Genomic DNA, 22,339 nt, shown 5'->3' with positions numbered 1-22,339 from the left:
GGGGCCAAAAGCACATGTGTCAAACACAAGGCCCTTGGGTTGAATGTGGCCCTCCAGGCCATATCAGGTGGCCCTTGCACCTCTCCTGCAGCTCTGCCCCCCACTTCTTCTTGGCAGCAGCACCTTAATGTAATAGGGTGTGGGGGACTCTTGACATCTGATGGGGGGGTTCTGGACATCTGCTTATTATGAGACTAGTACAATTCTATTACAGTTGAAAAGGAGGGTTGCACACTGCTGGTATCATCCACAAGAAACGTTATTGGAGACTGGGCACACAGAACACCATGGAAGAACCAGGTTCTGTCAGCATTCTCCAAAAAAGCTTGTGGATGATACCAGCGGTGTGCAATTCTCCTTGTAAGACTTGCATCATCTGCTCCGGGAGTACGATGGGGGCGCTGTGCCAGGGGGCTCCTGCCTTTCACAGGTGAAGTCTTGCGTGTAGTTCCATTTAGAGGTCTGACAAATACAACCAGCCCTTTGAGGGAAACCATAATGCTGATCAATCCTGCAATGAAACGGAGTTTGACACCTCTGCTCAAAAGCAAAATAAATAAATGTACATTCTTGCCCTGAAATGTGTGCGTTTATTATATAATTTTTTTTGCAAAAGATGGAATTGGTCTTTTAAACATTGGTGTGATTTTTATAATGACAAGGTCTTCTGCACCCTTTCCATTTTGTTGTCCTCATTCTCGCTCTGTAGTGATCTTGTACTGTCCTTTCTTTGCCCATACTACCCTTGTTTTTTTATGTATTTTCCTTGTCCTTGTTCAGGTCCATAGTGACCATGTACTATCCTCATACAGTTCCTATGCTAACCCTATACTACACTCTTACTGATCTCCTGCTGTCCCCTATGCTGACTTTGTACTGTCCCTGTAGTCTCCCAATTATGTCTCTCTACTGACTCCCTACTATTCCCATACTAACCAGTGGTGTATTTAGGTTTCATGCTGCCCTAGGCAACACAAATAGGTTTCCCCCACATAGAGACCCTGACCCCAGCCAATACCCCTCTCCCAATTATGTCTCTCTACTGACTCCCTACTATTCCCATACTAACCAGTGGTGTATTTAGGTTTCATGCTGCCCTAGGCAACACAAATAGGTTCCCCCACATGGAGACCCTGACCCCAACCAAGACCCCCCCACAAAGAGAGCCTGACATTGACCAACAGCACCCGAGCCTTCCACTACCACTGCCCCCCATACATTGGCCACCCCGGCACGAGAGAGAAGACACTCACCTTCACAGCTCCAGACATCCCTGGGAACAAGAGTCAGGCTCTGCATGCAGCCCACAGCCTCTCTCGGATCCCACCTGGTCCCCATGCTGCCTGTGTCCCTTCTGCCATCCCTTCCAGGGGGGGGGGGGGGGGGGCAGCACTGCCCCCCCGGGAAAATGCCTTGTGGCAAATACGCCCCTGATACTAACCGCTTCATGAACCTGGTCTATCCCTGTTCTGACCCCATACTGTCCTAGTACCGTTCTGTTCTCACATGGTCCCCATTCTGACTCTTTGAGATCCTTGTAATGTACTTGTTCTAGTCCTATACTGTCCTGCAAGTGTTTCCTAAGTGACCAATGCTAGCAAGCTGAGGGCCCCATGCTAAAAGTACTCCGCTAGATCAGGGAAAGTCACCATGGGCTGGATCTTTCATCCGTTCAGGTGCTTTGCCAGCACCACCCCAATCATTTGAATGGGCTGCCTTAATACAATACCTGTTAATGTGGAACATTGCTGCACATGTGTTAATGCAGTTCACCAGAACAGACAGGCGTGAAATGTGTCCTGTCCTGTGTTCTGCACACGTGGTGAACGCTACTATTGTAAATAAGGAAGCCAATTGTCCCTGAGGGGTATTTTGAAAGTGCTCATCACTTCACCTATACATGCATCTAGTATTATAGAAGAAAGGAGGCAGCTGGTTTCTGCATATGGTCAGTGTTTGAGCTGTGTAACCTGTATACAGGGCAGTGGTGACATCAGCAGTAGTAAGTATATAGTGGAGATAGGATAGGTATTGATAACTGGCAGATCATAGTGTCCTGCAATGTGTTGTGTAGTCAGGTCTATATGGAGCATACGGACAAATATTTATCTTCCAGAAGCGCAGATTTCAGAGCTGGGCCCCGGGGGCTCCTAGATCTTGTTCTGGCAGATGTAACGGTTTTGGATCTTGCATTGTTGATCATTCCAGTTAAATCCTGAACTAGCTCTCATCTCTACACAGTTCCCAGTCCTGCCAGATATAAATTATATGATAAAAATATAGATCAGATTAATAACAGTGAACAGTATTTCTGGGAGCGCTACAATAATCAATAATTGTTTCTATACAAGCACTTCATTCTTGTTGATCCTGCCAGAGATCTTTTAACTTCCTGCAGTGAACTGACAAAAGGAACTCTGCTGCACTAAAATTCCAAGCCGAATTGTCAACCTTCTCCAGTTCTCCCCTGCTGGAATACAGAACACCCTCTCCTCGTATAAATTCTCCTAAGCCTGGCCATACACTATACAATTTCTGCCCAATTTCCATTAGATTTATCTTCAACTATGTAGCGCAAAGGCCTGCCTAATTGGATACAATTGAAAGTGTTGTTTGGGTTTAACCTCATATTATATGGTTTTTGGTAAATGAAAAGCAAATTTCTCAAGAAAATTGCATAAAGTACAGCCAGCCTTCATGCTCCCCCTTCATTTTCATGACAAAAGGAGGTGTTCTGTAGTCCAGCAAGGTTTGACAGCTATTTTAGGACAGCAAACACCGTGTTGTCAGCTCACATGTGTTTGAGGGTTCATACATACACATTGAGGGTCTAATGCATGCATTACTGCACAATTTACACTTCTGAAATGTGTAGGTGCAATGTAGTGCCATCCATTGTGAAGGGCGCCTCAATGTATCTCCCAAATAGGTGTGTGCATTGTGGCACAGAGCAATCTGCTCCAACACACTAATGCGCCGTTCCTAAAGAATGGTGCACATGCTAACGTTTGGCAGTGCTGTGGTAAAAAATGGGTATGCACAATTTTCTGGCAGCACACGGGAAATGTTTGTGGTCATGCCATTTTATGGTAGTGTGCCACCATGGACATTACTGCACTGGGGTGCCAGACAGAATGAATGGCGTTGCATTTTACCAATGCATTCAACGTGCATGGCTGCGTGCTGTGGTAGAGAATGCATTACTGCAACACTTGTGTGAAAGGCCCCTAAGGCACATTTACATTTCTGCGGTAGGTTAACACATGCTATATTGCACAGTAACATGCATTGCTTCAGGAAATTACATTGAAATTAAAGCGTTATTAAACCCCGGACCCCGCATTCACTATATCCGGTCTCCCCGGACCCTGCATTCACTATATCCGGTCTCCCCGGACCCTGCATTCACTATATCCGGTCTCCCCGGACCCTGCATTCACTATATCCGGTCTCCCCGGACCCTGCATTCACTAAATCCGGTCTCCCCGGACCCCGCATTCACTATATCTGGTCTCCCCGGACCCCGCATTCACTATATCTGGTCTCCCCGGACCCCGCAGTCACTATATCCGGTCTCCCCGGACCCCGCAGTCACTATATCCGGTCTCCCCGGACCCCGCAGTCACTATATCCGGTCTCCCCGGACCCCGCATTCACTATATCCGGTCTCCCCGGACCCCGCATTCACTATATCCGGTCTCCCCGGACCCCGCAGTCACTATATCCGCTCTCCCCGGACCCTGCATCCCCTGTATCCAGTCTCCCCGGACCCTGCAGTCACTATATCCGCTCTCCCCGGACCCCGCATTCACTATATCCGGTCTCCCCGGACCCCGCAGTCACTATATCCGGTCTCCCCGGACCCCGCAGTCACTATATCCGCTCTCCCCGGACCCTGCATCCCCTGTATCCAGTCTCCCCGGACCCTGCAGTCACTATATCCGCTCTCCCCGGACCCTGCAGTCACTATATCCGCTCTCCCCGGACCCTGAATTCACTATATCCGGTCCCCCCGGACCCTGAATTCACTATATCCAGTCCCCAGACCCTGCATCCACTATATCCGCTCCCCCCGGACCCTGCATCCACTATATCCGCTCCCCCCGGACCCTGCATCCACTATATCCACTCTCCTACCGTACACACAACCTGGAAATGCAAATATTTTAGTAAATATAAACTGCTAAATACCTTTTCTCACCAGCAGTTAGAACAGTCTTGTGACTTCAGCTGAGCCCTGGTTAAAGCTTGTAGGAGAAGTTTATTCCTGCTCTAGGAGGATGCAGAACCCCTGACCTCTGTCTGGGCAGTACTGATTGGCCCTGTGCTGATAGCAAACTCTTCCAAGAAAAAAAAAACTTCTCTAGCAATACACACCAAACTGAGCATGTGCAGAGAGACTCCACACGATATGTCTTATCAGGAGGTAAGGGTGGGACACTGGAAGAAGGGGAGGATCAGAGAAGTCAGGATCAAACAGCGTTTTTACACAGTGCACAGGATTAACCCCTTAGGTTCTACAGTGAGTATAACAAGCATGCTTTACTGCATATACAGACTGATTTTACTGTTGTGGGTTTAGTAACAATTTAAGAGGCTGCCAATGCACCTTAAATATGTCAAAATCGGAAGTGTTGTATTTTTTTTCCGCTGTAATGCATTCCTGCACATTGTAACTTCCACAAGCACAGGGCCTTAGTGTGTGGGGTGCTATACAAAATGAATAGAGCAGCAATGTATGTAACGCATGTTGCCGAACATTGCAATAGCCTGTGTGTTACCACAATGCGAGGATGTAAATGAGCCCTAAACCTGGGCAGCAGAAGTCTTGTGGGTGCAGTGATCTTACCCGGGGTTGTCCGGTTGTCCAAGGGCGAAGCTCTGGAAGATCAGGGGCTCCCCGGTGTCCCAGCGGTAGGAGGTGAAGCCCGGCTTGTATGTCAGGCCTGAAAGCAGACAGGATTATGGGTAAGGTCAGGAATTCCCCGAGCACACAGGACTCATATGGGAGCTGGGATTTGGAGGTTCTCACCAATCCAGAAGTTCCATTTCTGAGGGTCTCTGTCCGTCACTTCATTCGTATCTTCCAGACGGCCAAGGAAGAATGCCAAAATGTCCTGAATTCTCGGCGTAGTTATCTGAGCCAGAAATCCCCCCGACCTCTGAAAAACATGACAGAGGAGGCGCAGGCTGCAATAACATGGGCATTTCAGGTCTCTTTATGCATTAATATTGATTTCAGTGGGAATTGCAGTGTTAAAATTCAAAGGTGTGACTCCAACCATTCAAGAGACGGAGCGCTCTGTAGAGTTTTGCATTTCTGTGCCATTCTGCAATTGTGTATGACACGCGTCTCCAAACTTTTCAATTAAAGGGCCAGTTTACTGTCCTTCAGACTTTAAGGGGGCCAGATTGTGGTCAGTGGGGAAGGAAAATGTCCCGTGCCCAGCATCAGTGAGAATATTAGTAACCTCAGGGTTGGTGGTCAGTGGGAGGAATAGTGCCCCCATCATTGGTGTCAGTGGAAGGATTAGTGCCCTCATCATTGGTGTCAGTGGAAGGGATAGTGCCCCATCATTGGTGTCAGTGGAAGGAGTAGTGCTCCATCATAGGTATCAGTAGGAGGAATTGTGACCCATCATAGGTATCAGTAGGAGGAATTGTGACCCATCATAGGTATCAGTAGGAGGAATTGTGACCCATCATAGGTATCAGTAGGAGGAATTGTGACCCATCATTGGTGTCAGTGGAAGGAGTAGTGCCCCATCATTGGTGTCAGTGGTAGGAATAGTGCCCCCTCATTGGTGTCAGTGGTAGGAATAGTGCCCCCTCATTGGTGTCAGTGGTAGGAATAGTGCCCCATCATTGGTGTCAGTGGTAGGAATTGTGCCCCATCATAGGTATCAGTGGGAGGAATTGTGCCCCAATAATGGGATACTATTCCACCTACTGACACCAACAATAGGGCAATATTCCTTCCAATGATACCAATGATGGGATACTATTCCGCCAACTGACACCAATGATAGAGCACTATTCCTCCCACTAATATCAATGATGATGTCAGTGGAAAGAATAGTGCCCCATCATTGATATTAGTGGGAGGAATAGTGCTCTATCATTGGTGTCAGTAGGCGGAATAGTATCCCATTATTGGTATCAGTGGAAGGAATAGTGCCTCATTGTTGGTGTCAGTGGAAATAATAGAGCCCAGCAATGGGTCAGTGGGAGGAATAGTGCCCCATCATGGCATTAGAGGGAGTAAGAGTACTCAATCATTGGTGTCAGTGGAAAGACTAGTGCCCCGTGGTTGGTGTCAGTGGCAGGAATTATGCCTCACTGTTGGTGGCAGTGGGAGGAATAGTGCCTCACCGTTGGGAGGAAAAGTTCTCCAAGGGCCTGATAAAGGCTGGCAAAGTGCTGCAGTTTGGAGACCACTGGGGTAGGACATGAAAGGAAGACAGTATCTGGTACTTATACTAGCTGAGTGTAAAATACTGCAGGGACATATTGGCTGGTTTACCTGACAATCCTTTTTAGCTCCATAATAGGAATGAAGTTGTGAGGAGATTGTAAAGCAGAGCTCATCACTCAGGATGTCACAGGATGGAGCAGATGACTGCAGCTTCTCTGTAATGACAGACATCTATTATATAGATTTATAATACAAAGAGATTACTGTGTATACATGAACCCAGAGCGGCCAGGGATATGTCCATTGAAAGTCTGGGACAGACAAGGCCACTGCACACAAATCGCACAGGAACGCAAGCCAATTTCTGTGCGATTCCTGGTATAAACCTGCCCTGTTATTTTAGCAAACCAATCACATCACACATAGAGTTCAGGAGCCATTCAGGCCAGTCTATAGCATGGCCATCTGTAGCCCCTCCCCAAATAAATGATGTCTGATGTTTTATAAAGCTGTGGAATAATCAACTGGTTTTATGTGTCAAGTACTTTGCAGTGATGGAATCCCTGCATTTTGGATGTTGGTGTGAAGATGTTTGAGGTTTATTTACTACATTGTTGCTTTAATTAAAAATAATCCATGGTGATCCTGCCATGAAGGTCCTTGTTCAAGCACTTCCTGTTATAGGGTGACAACACTCTGTCTCCATCTCTCCACTACTCTCCTGTGTTGTCATTTTGTCACCTATACTTCTGATGGAGACTACAAGTGGCCATTTCATCAAACATTACACGGATTTGGTTCACTGTTGTTGCTGCCAGGAAACTTGAGAAATGCTATCACTGGAGTCTGTGTAGACAAGAAATGGCTGCAAAGAGGATGCAGGAGATCAGAAACAATGTAACAGAGGATGATAAAGCTTTTTAGGCTCCATTCACACGTGTGCGACTCCACAGTTGTGACTTTGATACAACTTTGGTTGGATGCGACTTTTGCTTTGACTGTCGCATTGATAACCTTAAGATGCGACTTTCATGCAACTTTTTGAAAGTTTACATTGCAATCTACGGCATTCATATTGCATGGAAGCAGGGGTGGACTGACCATTCGAACAGTCGGGCACTGCCCGAGGGCCCAGAGTCAGTAGGGGGCCCCATGAAATGCCGTTACCTTTCTTTGAGTGTGCTTTGAGTGTGAGCAAGGACACAGGGGCCCCATGATCCCCTAATGCCCAGGGGCCCGATGAGTTTTCAGTCCGCCCCTGCATGGAAGTCACATCAAAGTAGAGCAGGAACATTTTTTAACCACTTCCCGACCAGCCCATGTATATAAACGGCCTGGACGGGAGCAGTGCAGGAGTGGGTTGCTGTTCATAAAGGGCCAATCAGTGATCACATGAATAGTAGTAAGCAAGATGTCACTTCTGACATCATTGCTTACTACTAGTGAAATCTGTGAATGATCACAGAGGTCACATGGTACAAGGCTATTCACAACAGCCTTGTACCATGTGACAAGCTGTGACCAATCGCAGCTCACACAGTATTTCTCACTGGCTGAAAAAATGCAGCCAGAGATAAGGAGAAATGATTGCTTTTACAGCCTCTATGGGTGTAAAAGCCATCAGTGTAGAAAAAAAATCTTCATCACCCCCACAAGTAGTACAGTGTCACTATGGTGACACTGTACTGCTAGGGTGACCATACGTAAAAAATAAACAAATAATATAAAAAAAAAAAATTTTAAAACATTTTTTGAAAAAAATTATAATTTTTGGTTATAAACTAATTTAGTTTATTTTTTTTTTTACTGAAAAGATAGCTGAATAAATTTTGTCCAAGATTTATGAAGAAATATTATTTAATTGCAAAATTTTATAAGAAAAACACTTTTTGTCAAAATTGTTGGACTTTTTCATTAAATATAGAAAAAAAAATAAAAATCCCAGCGGTGAATAAATACCACCAAATTAAAGTTTTATCTGTATCAAAAAAATGCTAAAGAATTCATATGGGTACAGTGTTGCATGACCACGCAATTGTCATTCAAAGTGTGACAGCGCTGAAAGCTGAAAATTGGCCTGGACAGGAAGGGGGTGAAAGTGTTCAGACTTGAAGTGGTTAAGTTGCATAGATTTGAACAGCTTCCATTGAAATACATGGACTGCAACTTGTCATGCAACTTTATGTGTCCAAAGTCGCACAAGTATGAACAGACCCTTAATTTAAAAAGAGACAATTGTTTATGGTGCATTGTGCACAGAACAAACGAAATGTCACGCAGTTCAGGTGTATAACACAGCAAGTAGTCGGGTTGTTGTGCTGATCGGGGCCCTTTGTATGTGTGGATGGTATATAACAGGCAATCAGTGGCAGTTGTATTGTGCCAGTGGCTGCCAGCTAATGTGATTGATCCAGTTTAGGATCTCACTGACTCACATGGATTGGTCATACATGTCATGTGTTACCTGTACATTCTTCTCCTCCGTATCCAGCTCTGCACACGCAGGAACATTCATCCTCTCGAAACCGACCGTGTACGCAGCGTGACCCACACCGCACTGCCAGAGACACGCAAGTATCATCAGTCTACAAATCCTCCAATTTCCTATATTCTGACATTTCAAGAAATATTAAACAGCCAGGAAGACCGGAAGCCTTTTGTTAAAATGTATCCAAAGCCAAAGTTCTTTTTTTTCCTTATCCATTGGATGGAGTGATGATGGGTTGCAGCCTCTGCCTGTGTCCTGGCTGGAAAGATTCACCCTGTTGGTTTGTTCTGGTGTCACTAGGACAGAAGATGAGTTTGGAGTTGTCTCCATAACAGTAATGGAAGGGAGATCTAAGATATGGGGACACTTGTCCAGGTGAGGACTAAGAGGGGGATTTCCTTCCCTTTTGGAAACAGCTTTCCAATTGGACTCAAACAAAAAAAAAAAAAAAAAAAAAAACCCTGACAGAGGTTATAGCTAGTCCTTACTCCAAAATGAATTGGCTTTAGATACACTTTAAGCTTTCATTGGAGATATGAGATTTCCATCCTTTGTGTTTTATGTCATCCCCAAAAGTTTTCTACCACAATCACTGGAATGTGTTCGGATGAGACTATGGGTGCGTCCTGTGCTCTGCACAGACCATTGACTTCCTCTCCAGTATATCACTCACCTTGGCAATAGCGACCGGTGTACCCCGGCGCACAGTGACACTGGCAGTTGGTGGTGTTTAGGCGGCCATAGTTCCTGCAGCTGATCCGGCAGGGATTCCGTGGCACCTCTGGGGGGGTGGACAGAGAGTCACTGATCTTGGAGCAAAGCATTGAAGAGCTCAAACAAATATCATACAATAACAAGTGACCTTCTGAGGGATAGTGGGTCCTTGTGCAGGATATTGGTCCTTTCTGTAGAATATTGCTTCCTTTTGTAGGATATTAGATTCTTATGTAAGATATTGAACCATTATTTAGGATATTTAATTCTTATTTAGAAAATTGGCCATTATGTAGGATATTGGGTTCTTATGTAGGACATTTGGGGTTTTTTTTTGAGATATTGAGTCTTTATTTAGGATATTGGCCCTTTTGTGGGATATTGGGTCCTTATGTAGGACATTCAGTTTTTTATAGGATATTGAGTCTTTATTTAGGATATTGGCCCTTTTGTGGGATATTGGGTCTTTATGTAGTATATTGGGTGCTTATGTAGAACATTTGGGGTTTGTTTGGGATATTGAGTCTTTATTTAGGATATTGGCCCTTTTGTGGGATATTGGGTATTTATTTAGGATATTGGGTTCTTTTTTTAGGATATTGAGTTTTTATTTAGGATATTGGCCCTTTTGTGGGATATTGGGTCTTTATGTAGGATATTGGGTTCTTTTTTTAGGATATTGAGTTATTATTTAGGATATTGTCCCTTTTGTGGGATATTGAATCCTTATGTAGGAACTTGGGATCCTATTTAGGATATTGGCACTTATGTAGCATATTTGGGCCCTTATTTTAGAAATTTGTCTCTTATTTAGGATTTTGTCCTTTTTGTAGGACATTTGGTTCTTATAAAGGATATGGAACCCTTATGTAGGATATTTAGCCCTTATGTAGCATTTTAGATTCTTATTTATGATACTGAACCCTTATGTAGGACATTTGGTCCTTATCTGGGATATTGGTCCTTGTAGGATTTGGATGGGTTCTTATTCAAGATACTGTCCCTTTTGTAGGATATTGGGTCCTTATGTAAGATATTGGGTTCCAATTAAGGATATTGGCACTTATTAAGCATATTTGGCTCTTATGTAGGATATTGAATCTACATTTAGGATTTTGCCTTTTATGTAGGACATTAGGTTCTTATAAAGGATATGGAAGCCTTATGTAGGATATTCGATTCATACCATATTTAGGATACTGAACCCTTATGTAGGATATTTGGCCCTTATGTAGGATATTCGATTCTTACTGTATTTAGGATACTGAACCCTTATGTAGGACATTTGGTCTTTATGTGGGATATTGGCCCTTGTAGGTTATGGATGGGGTTCCTATTTAAGATATTGGCCCTTTTGTAGGATATTGGGGCCTTGTGTAGAATATTACATTCTTATTTAGGATATTGTCACTTACTGTATGTAGCATATTTGGCTCTTATGTAGGATGTTAGCCCTAATGTAGTATATTGCATTCTTATTAATGCCTGGTTCACACAATGTGAATATTGGATGAATGATTGGTCTCTTTTTTTTTGCATGCTAGTCTCAAATCGACAACGACTAGGTTACTAGAGTTACGAAAATTCTCCTAAAACAGAATACAACTTCCCACGATCATATAATATATTGTATTGTAATGGATTAATTTGTTTCTGAGCATGCACAGTCTTACTAGAGTCTCACTAGATTCTTTACAGATGAACACTACTGATTAAATGGAAATCATTCATTGTTATTGTACAAGAAACATTTTTGTGCTGGTCCTTTCTGATAATTTCTCATGAACTGTCATGATCAGCTCTTGAAAGCTGTGTTCTAACGATCAGACTATCGGAGAATCGTTGCGAAAGCGGTATATTTCCATCTGATTTTCTCTTTGTGTGTACTAGACATAAGGCTATTGAACCCTAATTTAGGATATCTGTCCCTTATGTAGGATATTTGGCTTTCATGTTTGGATATTGGCCCTTAAGTAGGATATTGGGTCAATATATGGAATATTGGGCCAATATGCAAGTTAATGGGTCCTTATTTAGGATATTTGGCTCTTTTGTAGGATCTGGGGTTCTTAGGCCATTATGTACAATATTCAGCCCTTATGTAGGATATTCGACTTTCATGTTTGAATATTGGTCCTTAAGTAGGATATTGGGTCAATATATGGAATATTGGGCCAAAATACAAATTAATGGGTCCTCATTTAGGATATTTGGCTCTTATGTAGGATCTGGGGTTCTTAGGCCATTATGTACAATATTCGGCCCTTATGTAGGATACTGGGTTCTTATGGTGATAATAGCCATTATGTAGCTTGATGTAGGATATTTGGCCTTTCTGTGGTATATGTGATCCCTATGTTGGATATTGGGCTTTATTTATGATGGCAGAGTTTTTCAACAATTGTTATTTCTACTCAGCCCTCCTTCCTTTTGGAGATCCTTACCACAGAGGCCTCCACGTTGCTCCCAGGTCTTGAAACAGCCAGACCAGGTGGCTGTACAGAAGCTGCACCAGGAGCCGGACTGGTAGGGTTTGATAATCTGTCCTCTGATGTCCCAGTTACCCCTGGGGGAAAAAAAGCGTATATAGACAACAGAGGGGACGAGCCAACTTCCCAGCACACAGGATACACACAGATGGAGGGCGATCTATGTCTGCTGTGATAGGATAGGCAAAGACGGGAGCAGATCTCATGTGTACGCATGCAGCTTCTAATAACTATGGCTGTGTTCAGATATGATTCTGGAAAGTGTATGTAGTTCAGCCAAAAGACATGCTGTTAGTCCAACACAGTGTTTAGCTTTATGATTGTAGACAGAAGAGAGCAATATGGCTAAAACAGGGTGTCTGATGGGAGTGATGGAGTTGGTGGATAGGATTGCAAGTCCAACAGATGCCAGATCAAAGGTACATGTGACTTTCTGACATGCAACTATAATTACTGAGTAGTAGTGTTGTTTTGGTGATGGGTTTGTAGGGGGAAGAGATGTCACATGATCTTACCCCGGAGAATACGCACACACCATCATGTCGGTGTCACCTTGCTCTGAGGAGCATCTACTGATAGCGCAGCCCAGCTCCCACGATGTGGCCCATACCATCTGCAGGACAGAGGGGACAGAACTCTACTGAACTACATGAATTGGAACCCCAGTCATGAGCCAGGTCTCCTCATCCAACATTAGTACCTGACCTCACAAATGGGCAAAAAGTCCCACAGCCACCCCCCCAAAAATAAATGTCCATGGGGGAGGGGCAACTGGTTTTGGCCATGGCCGTGGTTTTGAAATGTGATTTTCAACAAGTCCACTTTCTGTTTGTAGAATAATGTTCATGAGGAGGGTCAACTCCAAATTAAATCCATGGGGGATGGAGAAGTAACATATTAATGGCCATGGATAAGGGGCAGGTCCATATTAATGGCCATGGTTTTGGAATGGGATTTCCAATAAGCCCATATGAGTGATGGTCAGGCGTCCATATAGTATACATACTGTCCCCTCACCTGGGTGTAATGGCGGCAGGTGTGATTAGGGGTGCACTGCGCTGTCTCAAAGTCATAATCTTCTCCCTGGCGATACCAGAGGTGAATCACATCCAGTAAGGAGACTGTCCCTACTGGGAAACTCTGCATGTTCCACCCAACCTGGCGATCATCTGGAAGCGTGTACCGGCACTGGGAGGCCACAGTCTGGGCCTGAGAGCGCAAATCCTCACTCCACCCCTAAAAAAGCAGAGAGAAAATGGCAACATTGCTAATACACCTCCCTATTATTACTCACCACGCCACCAGACAGTGGCTCATCAAAGTGACGTCACATATCTGGATGCAGTGACTGGTATTACTGGTATTGAAATGCAAAGGCTACTAGGAATGATTTACTGTAGTGAGGCTTTTTTTGTGGCTGAACCATTGTGATTACTGGAGCTTCAAGGAGACAATATATACAGTACATAAAACTTGGTGCTAAAGGGGTGTGGCCACATGTTAATTAGGATTTTTTTGGTTTCTAATTTTGTCTGCATTCTCTGTAATATGTACAATGTTAGAAATCCAGTAGAAATGATGGGAAAACCAAATTTAAAAGTGATTCTACAAAAGTGATGCTGTGTGCGGTGGTTTTGCATAGAGCAGCCCAGATCCTCCTCTTTTCGGGTCCCCCGCAGGCTCTCCTGGCCCCTCTCTCCTGTTGGGTGCCCCCACAATAAGCAGCTTGTTATGGTGGAGCACCTGCTGCTCCATGTGTCCATTCAAAAGCGGAACCGCGGCTCAACCCCACCCCCTCTCTCATCTCATTGGCTCACTGGCTGTGATTGACAGCAGTGAGAGCCAATAACTCCAGCTTCTGTCTCAGCCAGTGAGAAGAGGGTGTCCCAGGATAGCCAAGACTTTAGTGCACATCAATGGATCAAGAGGAAGTGAGTATGAGGGGGGGCTGGGGGGGGGGATACTGTACACAGCAGGTTTTTACCTTTATGCATAGAAATAAAACACTTTGAGCCTTTAGAACCACTAAGCTTAAAGTATTACTAACCCCAGGACCCTGCATTCACTATATCCGGTCTCCCTGAACCCCGCATTCACTATATCCGGTCTCCCGGGACCCCGCATCCAGTGTATCCGGTCTCTCGGGACCCTGCATTCACTGTATCCGGTCTCCCGGGACCCTGCATTCGCTGTATCAGGGGTCCCCACATTCACTATATCCAGTCTCCCGGGACCCTGCATCCACTATATTGGGTCTACACGGACCCCGCATTCCCTATATCCGGTCTCCCAGGACCCCGCATTCACTATATCCGTTCTCCCCGGACCCCGCATTCACTATATCTGGTCTCCCCGGACCCCGCATTCACTATATCCGTTCTCCCCGGACCCTACATTCACTATATCCGCTCTCCCTGGACCCTGCATTCACTATATCTGGTCTCCCCAGACCCTGCATTCACTATATCCGGTCTCCCACAGTACATGGAAATGTAATTATTTTAGTAAATATTAACTGCTAAATAACTTTTCTCATCAGTAGTTAGAGCAGTCTTGTGACTTCTATCAGTGTCCAGCAGAGCACTGGTTACAGCTTGTAGAATGCAGAAACCCTGAACTCTGCCTGGACAATGCCGATTGGTCCTGTGCTGATCACATACACTCCCAAGAAAAAAAAGAAACCTCTCTAGCAATACATAGCAAACTGAGCATGTGCAGAGTGTCCCTGAGACTCTGTTCTCTCAGGAGACATTTAGGAGACACTGGAAGAAGGGGAAGATCAGAGAAGACAGGATCAAACATCCTTTTTACACAATGCAGAGGATTAACCACTTAGGTTCCATTGTGAGTATAACAAGCATGCTTTACTGCATATACAGACTGATTTTACTGTTGTGGGTTTAAGAACACTTTAAATGTGAAACTTTTCCCCACAGGTAAGATTATTTAAGTTTTACCCTTAGGCACCTTGTAGTTTAGTAGGTATTCATATGGGTTCAAGCTGATGACATCACTGGGGCATGTGCAGTACACTCTGCAATCACAGTACACAGTGTGTGTTGTGATGGGGACTCCTGCGGCATGCATGGGAGTGACTTCAGAGTGGATGGAGAGCCCGAACCTGGAAGGAAGACCGGCTGAAGATGGAAGAGCTAGGAGCCGTAACAGCTCAGTGCTGGATGGCTTCATTTTACAGGTAAGCCTGTCATTACTATTACACATACTTATATAGAGCCAGCAATTTACACAGCGCTTAACACACACAAACACACATATATTGTACATTCACATCAGTCCCTAACCCTCAAGGGGCGTACAATCTAAAGGTCCCTAACTCACATACATACAGATATTAGGGCCAATTTAAACTACCAGCATGTCTTTGGCATGTGGGAGGAAACTGGAGTACCCAGAGAAAACCGACGCAGGCACAGGGAGAACATGCAAACTCCAGGCAGGTGGTGCTGTGGCTGGGATTTGAACCAGCGACCCTAGTACTGCTAGGCGGAAGTGCTAACCATTTAGCCACTGTTCTGGTCATAATGTGCATATTTGCGTCACATTATGGCATCAACCACCTGGTGCCCATTTAAAGAAGGAAAAAAATTCAGTATCAGTTCACGGTGGCGCAAACATCACCTATCAATGGCTGCTATGAACAACTGTTGAATTACAGCAGTTTTTTACAATTAAGGTGCATGTAATACCTCTGTCAGTTTATGTTTTGCTCTCCATGTCCCTTTGGGGAAATTCATCTTTTCAATTTCAGATGTATTTTTAATTGTAGTTAAAATAGGTTCCATTGCTAGTCTGGCTGAAAAAAAGACAAAAGATCTTCAAGTTCAACTGTTAAAAAAAAAAAAAAAGTTATAAATTTTATACCCATAGTTGATCCAGAAGAAGGCAAAAAAAAACCCAGCAAAGCACGATCCAATTTGTGCCTGCTCGGGAAGAAAATTCCTTCATGATCTCCCGATACGCAATCGGATATTCCCTGGATCAACTTTACATACAGTCATGGCCGAAATTGTTGGCACCCTTGATATTTTTCCTGAAAATCAAGTATTTCACACAAAAAAGGTATTGCATTAACACATGTTTTGCTATACACATGTTTATTCCCTTTGTATGTATTGGAACAAATATAAAACAGAGGCAGAAAAGCAAATATGACATAATGTCACACAAAACCCCAAAAATGGGCTGGACAAAAGTATTGGCACCCTTAACTTAATATTTGGTTGCACACCCTTTGGAAAACATAACTGAAATCAGTCGCTTCCTATAACCATCAATAAGCTTCTGACACCTCTCACCCGGAATTTTGGACCACTCTTCCTTTGCAAACAGCTCCAGGTCTCTCTTATTGGAAGGACACCTTTTCCCAACAGCAATTTTAAGATCTCTCCACAGGTGTTCAATGGGATTTAGATCTGGGCTCATTGCTGGCCACTTCAGAACTCTCCAGCGCTTCTTTGCCATCCATTTCTGAGTGCTTTTTGACGTATGTTTGGGGTCATTGTCCTGCTGGAAGACCCAGGATCTTGGACGCAAACCCAGCTTTCTGACACTGGGCCCTACAGTGCGACCCAAAATCCTTTGGTAATCCTCAGATTTCATGATGCCTTGCACACAGTCAAGGCACCCAGTGCCAGAGGCAGCAAAACAACCCCAAAACATCATTGAACCTCCACCATATTTTACCGTAGGTACTGTGTTTTGTTCTTTGTAGGCCTCATTCCGTTTTCGGTAAACAGTAGAATGATGTGCTTTACCGAAAAGCTCTATCTTGGTCTCATCTGTCCACAAGACGTTTTCCCAGAAGGCTTTTGGCTTACTCAAGTACATTTTGGCAAACTGTAGTCTTGCTTTTTTATGTCTCTGTGTCAGCAGTGGGGTCCTCCTGGGTCTCCTGCCATAGCGTTTCATTTCATTTAAATGTCGACGGATAGTTCGCGCTGACACTGATGCTCCCTGAGCCTGCAGGACAGCTTGAATGTCTTTGGAACATGTTTGGGGCTGCTTATCCACCATCCGGACTATTCTGCGTTGCAATCTTTCATCAATTTTCCTCATCCGTCCACGACCAGGGAGATTAGCTACAGTGCCATGGGTTGCAAACTTCTTGATAATGTTGCGCACTGTGGACAAAGGCAAATCTAGTTCTCTGGAGATGGACTTGTAACCTTGAGATTGTTGATATTTTGCCACAATTTTGGTTCTCAGGTCCTCAGACAGTTCTCGTCTCCTCTTTCTGTTGTCCATGCTTAGTGTGGCACAGACAGACACACAATGCAAAGGTTAAGTGAACGTCTCTCCTTTTTATCTGCTTTCAGGTGTGATTTCTATATTGCCCACACCTGTTACTTGCCCCAGGTGAGTTTACAGGAGCATCACATGCTTGTAACATTCTTATTTATCCGCAGTTGTGAAAGGGTGCCAATACTTTTGTCCAGCCCATTTTTGGAGGTTTGTGTGACATTATGTCGAATTTGCTTTCTTTCCTCCCTTTTTTTGTTTTGTCCCAATACACACAAAGGGAATAAACATGTGTATAGCAAAACATGTGTTAATGCAATACGTTTCGTGAGAAATACATGATTTCCTGGAGAAATATCAAGGGTGCCAACAATTTCGGCCATGACTGTATAAATGTTAGTATCCAGTTATCTAAGAAAGAATCCAGGATGTTTTTTTAAAGCGATCCACTGAGCTGGCCAGAACCAACTCTTGAGGGAGTCTATTCCACATTTTCACAGCTCTTACTGTTAAGAAACCTTTCCATGTTGGCAGATTAAATTTCTTTTCCTCTAGTGCCCCCTTGTCCTCTGTGATGACCTCAGGGTGAATAGCTCTACACCGAGTTCAGTATGAACCGCTGATGTATTTAAACATGGAGATCATATCCCCCCCTTATGTATTACACGTGGAGGTCATATCCCCCCCCCCTTATGTATTACACGTGGAGATCATATCCCCCCCCCCTTATGTATTACACGTGGAGATCATATCCCCCCCCCCTTATGTATTACACGTGGAGACCATATCCCCCTTATGTATTACACGTGGAGATCATATCCCCCCCTTATGTATTACACGTGGAGGTCATATCCCCCCCCCTTATGTATTACACGTGGAGATCATATCCCCCCCCCCCTTATGTATTACACGTGGAGACCATATCCCCCTTATGTATTACACGTGGAGATCATATCCCCCCCCTTATGTATTACACGTGATCATATCCCCCCCCCCCCTTATGTATTACACGTGGAGATCATATCCCCCCCCCCCCTTATGTATTACACATGGAGATCATATCCCCCCCCCTTATGTATTACACATGGAGATCATATCCCCCCTTATGTATTACACATGGAGATCATATCCCCCCTTATGTATTACACATGGAGATCATATCCCCCCTTAATCTCCTCTTCTCAAGAGAGAATAAATTCAGTTCCTCTAATCTTTCCTCATAGCTGAGCTCCTCCATGTCTCGTATCAGTTTGGTTGTCCTTCTCTGTACTTTCTCCAGTTCCCCAATGTTCTTTTTGTGAATTGGTGCCCAAAACTGAACTGCATATTCCAGATGAGGTATTACTAATGATTTGTACCGGAGTAGAATTCTCTCTCTCTCTCTAGAGAGTCCATACATCTTTTAATACGAGAGGATTTTAGGTGTCCATTGTGGAAGACTACCCCTCACTTCCTGTTTTGATGACCCCTGTAATAATTTGGATTTCCCATAACATGATCTCCAGGTGACACCAAGACAATAAAGGGGTGAATTGCTCCAATGGGGACACAGATAGCAAAAAGCTGAAGGTCTAACCCCATCAAAGCCTATGCAAAACTACAAATAAAAGATTTAGCTATAAATGCAGTTTAAGCTCTGGTCTTCTCTCCCGTTATTCTTCCCAGAGTAGTGTGGCCCTGAGGTCACTCTTGGGGTCCAGGCTGGCTCTTAGGACCGGGTCTGGCAGTGCAGTAGAGGGACAGATGTGCAACGGCTTTTATGGTCCCTCAGAGAGGAAAGTGAAATAGTTTCCCATCAGAGTTCAGCCAGGAATGTGTAGTGTTACAGAGCAGCTGCAATCCACCTCTGATCCATAACCTCACTCACCATCCTTCGCATGTTGGCAGCCGGAGGATTCACACAACCGCGGAGCTTGTTATGTAGAGAGACCAGCGCAAAGATTTCCCTCTCCCCAACACCTGCAAAACACAGAGTCCATGCCAGTGCCATGTACAACCCCAAGTCAAAAAAAGTTGGGACGCGGTGTAAAATCTACATAAAAACAGAATGCAATGATCTGCAAATCTCAAACTCAGATTTAATTCACAATAAAAAATAGAAAACATGAAATGTTTAAAACAGAGAAAATGTTCAATTTTAAAAAATAAAGCAATTTTGAATTGATGGCAGCAATATATCTCCAAAAAGTTGGGACAGGGCATCAAAAAGCTGGCAAAGTAAGGTGTATGAACAAGAAAGAGCTGGAAGAACATTGTGCAACTAATTTGGTTAATTAGCAACAGGTCAGTAACATGATTGGGTATAAAAAGAGCATCTTAGAGAGTCAATGTGTCCCAGAGGTAAAGATGGGCAGAGGTTCACATATCTGTGAAAAGCTGCATCTAAAAATTGTCGAACAATTTCAGAATAATGTTCCTCAACCTAAAATTGCAAAGATTTTAAAATATATAATCTACAGCACATGATATCATCAATAGATCCTGAGAATCTGGAAAAAATCTGTGCATGTAAGGGACAAGGCTGAAAGGCAATATTGGATGCCCATGATTTTCAGGCCTTCAGACAGCACTTCATTAAAAAACAGTTCTGTGAACACAGTTTGCCGTGCCATCCAAAAATGCAAGATAAAGCTCTATCATGCAGAAGAAACCATATCATGATCCTGAAAAACAGCTCTCTGGGCCAAAGCCCATTCAAAATGGTCTGTAGCAAAGTGGAAAACTGTTCTGTGGTCAGACAAATCAAAATCTGACATTCTTATTGGCAACCATGAATCTTCTTAAAATGGTACATTTTCTCAGTTTAAACATTTGATATGTTACACAGCATCCCAACTTTTTTGGAATTGGGGTTGTATCTACACCCAGAAGTGGGGCTCAGGCTGTGCCAATGCCACTTAGCTATACAGAGAAGTGGGGGGTCAGAGGGGTCATTCCAGTTCCACTTGACAACTGAGGGGGCCCAGAGAATCCATGCAAGAGTTATGGACCTACACCCAGATATGGAGGCTTAGAGATGCAGTACTACTTACCTACCCCCACATGATGGGGGCTCAGAGAGACTGTGCCAGTGCCACTTACCTACCCCCAGAGGTGGGGGCTCAGGGAAGGTGTACCAATGCTACATACCTACCCCCAGATGTGAGGGCTCAGAGAATCCATGCCAGTGTTATGTACCTGCACTCAGATTTTGGGGCTCAGAGAGGCCATGCCAGTGCCACTTACCTGCACCCAGATGTAGGGGATCACAGAGGCTGTGTCAGTTTTACGTACCTTAACTCAGATGTGGGGGCTCAGAGAGGCTGTATCAGTACCACTTACCTACAAGATGTGGAGCTCAGATACCACATCAGTGCCACATACCTACATCCAGCTGTGGGGACTTAGGCTGTGCCATGTACCTATACCCAGATGTAAGGGCTAAGCGAGGATGCGCCAGTGCCACGCATCTACACTGAAATGTGAGACCCAGAGAGTCTATACTGGTGATTGAGTTCAGGTATCTCCACTGAAGGTGTCACAGATTAGATATCCTCCACCTCAGCCCTACAGAACACCTTGGAGATGAATTGGAACGCAGATCGTAAAGCCAGGTCTTCTCATTCGACATCAGTACCTGACCTCCAAAATGGGCACAAATTCCCAATGACACCCTCCAAAATCTTGTGGAAAGCCATTCCAAAAGAGTGAGGGATGTTATAGTCACCAAAGGGGAAAAGGGGGGGGGGGAGCAACTCCATATTATTGGCCATGAAAAGGGCAACTACATAACAATGGCCAATGTGATGTCCAACAAGCTCATATAGGTGTGATGTCAGGGTGCACAAACCTTTGATGGAACTTTACAGGAAAAAAGGGGGCAGGATAATGCTCTAATTTACTATTTCAATTTGAGTGATTGAACTCTAAACCATACATTTTAAAATACAACTAAGGACAGCCAAGGAAACGGAACACATTGACCTCAAATGGTGAGCCACGATCTTCTCATCCAACATAAGTACCTGACCTCACAAATGGGCACAAATTCCCCACAGACACCCCCCAAAATCTTTTGGAAAGCCTTCCCAGAAGAGTGGAGGCAATTTGGAGACAATTTACTTGCTATTAGGGCAGAATGATCAATTAATACAGATATATAAAAAAAAAAAAATTCAGAAAGAGCCTAAATTCTCTGATGATATGAAGTGTTGCACACAGCAGGTACCCTATCCCTGATGCTTAGAATGAGCCGAATGTACATCAGTTGTGTTCACTTACCCTGGCCAGTCCGGGGGTGGTTGAGAGTTGCCTGGGGTGATATGGTGGCATGGCTCACCACGTTACAGAGAACACCAAGGACGAGATGCCATTTAAGTACTCTGCTGTCCATCATCTCCTCTGCCAACATGCGATGATCTGGGCTGCAGTTGTCTCATCTCCACTGTCATGTCACACCACTCACTCCTCCTCCTGCCCCAAGAGACCCCATCACTGTCCCACGCTCCTGGCACAAGACTCATTCTTGGCTGCCAACTGGGTATGCAGAGATGTGCAATTCACACAAACACAGCTGAAGAGATCCTTCTCACCTCTAAGAACCCGAGTGGTATGGATTCAGGCAGATAGCTAATACTCGATGAGCTACATCCTTCTATTTCCCCCATAAGAGATGCTCACTTGACTACTGCCATTATCTATCTCAGCATTGAGCCTCGTCCCCAGAGACGGGAAAATCTACAAATCCAGACTCAAAATTCCTCCCACCAGATCCCTCGGGAATGTCACTGCTATTTAAATCATCGGCTATAAGGAACATAATACTGTGGCAATTACTAAAGAAGAACCCGGGCAAATAGTCAAATTATATATAAATAAGAATACTAGAAAAAATCCCTAAAATACAAATATCACTAGTATAAAGGACTGAACTGTGTCTTCAGATCATCTTCCCACAAGAGTTGTACAATTCTCTAGATTTATGCATTGTATTAC

At 44.3% G+C, this 22,339-nt stretch overlaps 1 protein-coding gene across 1 annotated transcript; it reads right to left on the bottom strand.

The window, feature by feature from the left end:
• Nucleotides 1-576: 576 nt before the first annotated feature.
• Nucleotides 577-21,817, bottom strand: LOC149433927 (C-type lectin domain family 18 member A-like). The gene is made up of 11 exons (XM_089664276.1): nucleotides 21,626-21,817; nucleotides 19,233-19,324; nucleotides 13,124-13,342; nucleotides 12,622-12,719; nucleotides 12,062-12,183; nucleotides 9,577-9,684; nucleotides 8,880-8,972; nucleotides 6,524-6,630; nucleotides 5,033-5,162; nucleotides 4,850-4,946; nucleotides 577-2,250 (listed from the first exon to the last, which is right to left on the bottom strand). Exons 1-11 carry the CDS (start codon nucleotides 21,753-21,755, stop codon nucleotides 2,151-2,153), a joined length of 1,296 nt encoding a protein of 431 aa, XP_089520402.1. The 5' UTR covers nucleotides 21,756-21,817; the 3' UTR covers nucleotides 577-2,150.
• Nucleotides 21,818-22,339: the final 522 nt, after the last annotated feature.

The sequence above is a fragment of the Staurois parvus genome, unplaced genomic scaffold (genome assembly GCF_062004578.1).
Source record: "Staurois parvus isolate SC_StPar_1 unplaced genomic scaffold, SC_StPar_1.0 ptg001877l, whole genome shotgun sequence".
NCBI lineage: Eukaryota > Metazoa > Chordata > Amphibia > Anura > Ranidae > Staurois > Staurois parvus.
The sequence above is the reverse complement of the archived record's forward strand: the minus strand, read 5'-3'. Positions and strand labels throughout refer to the sequence as shown.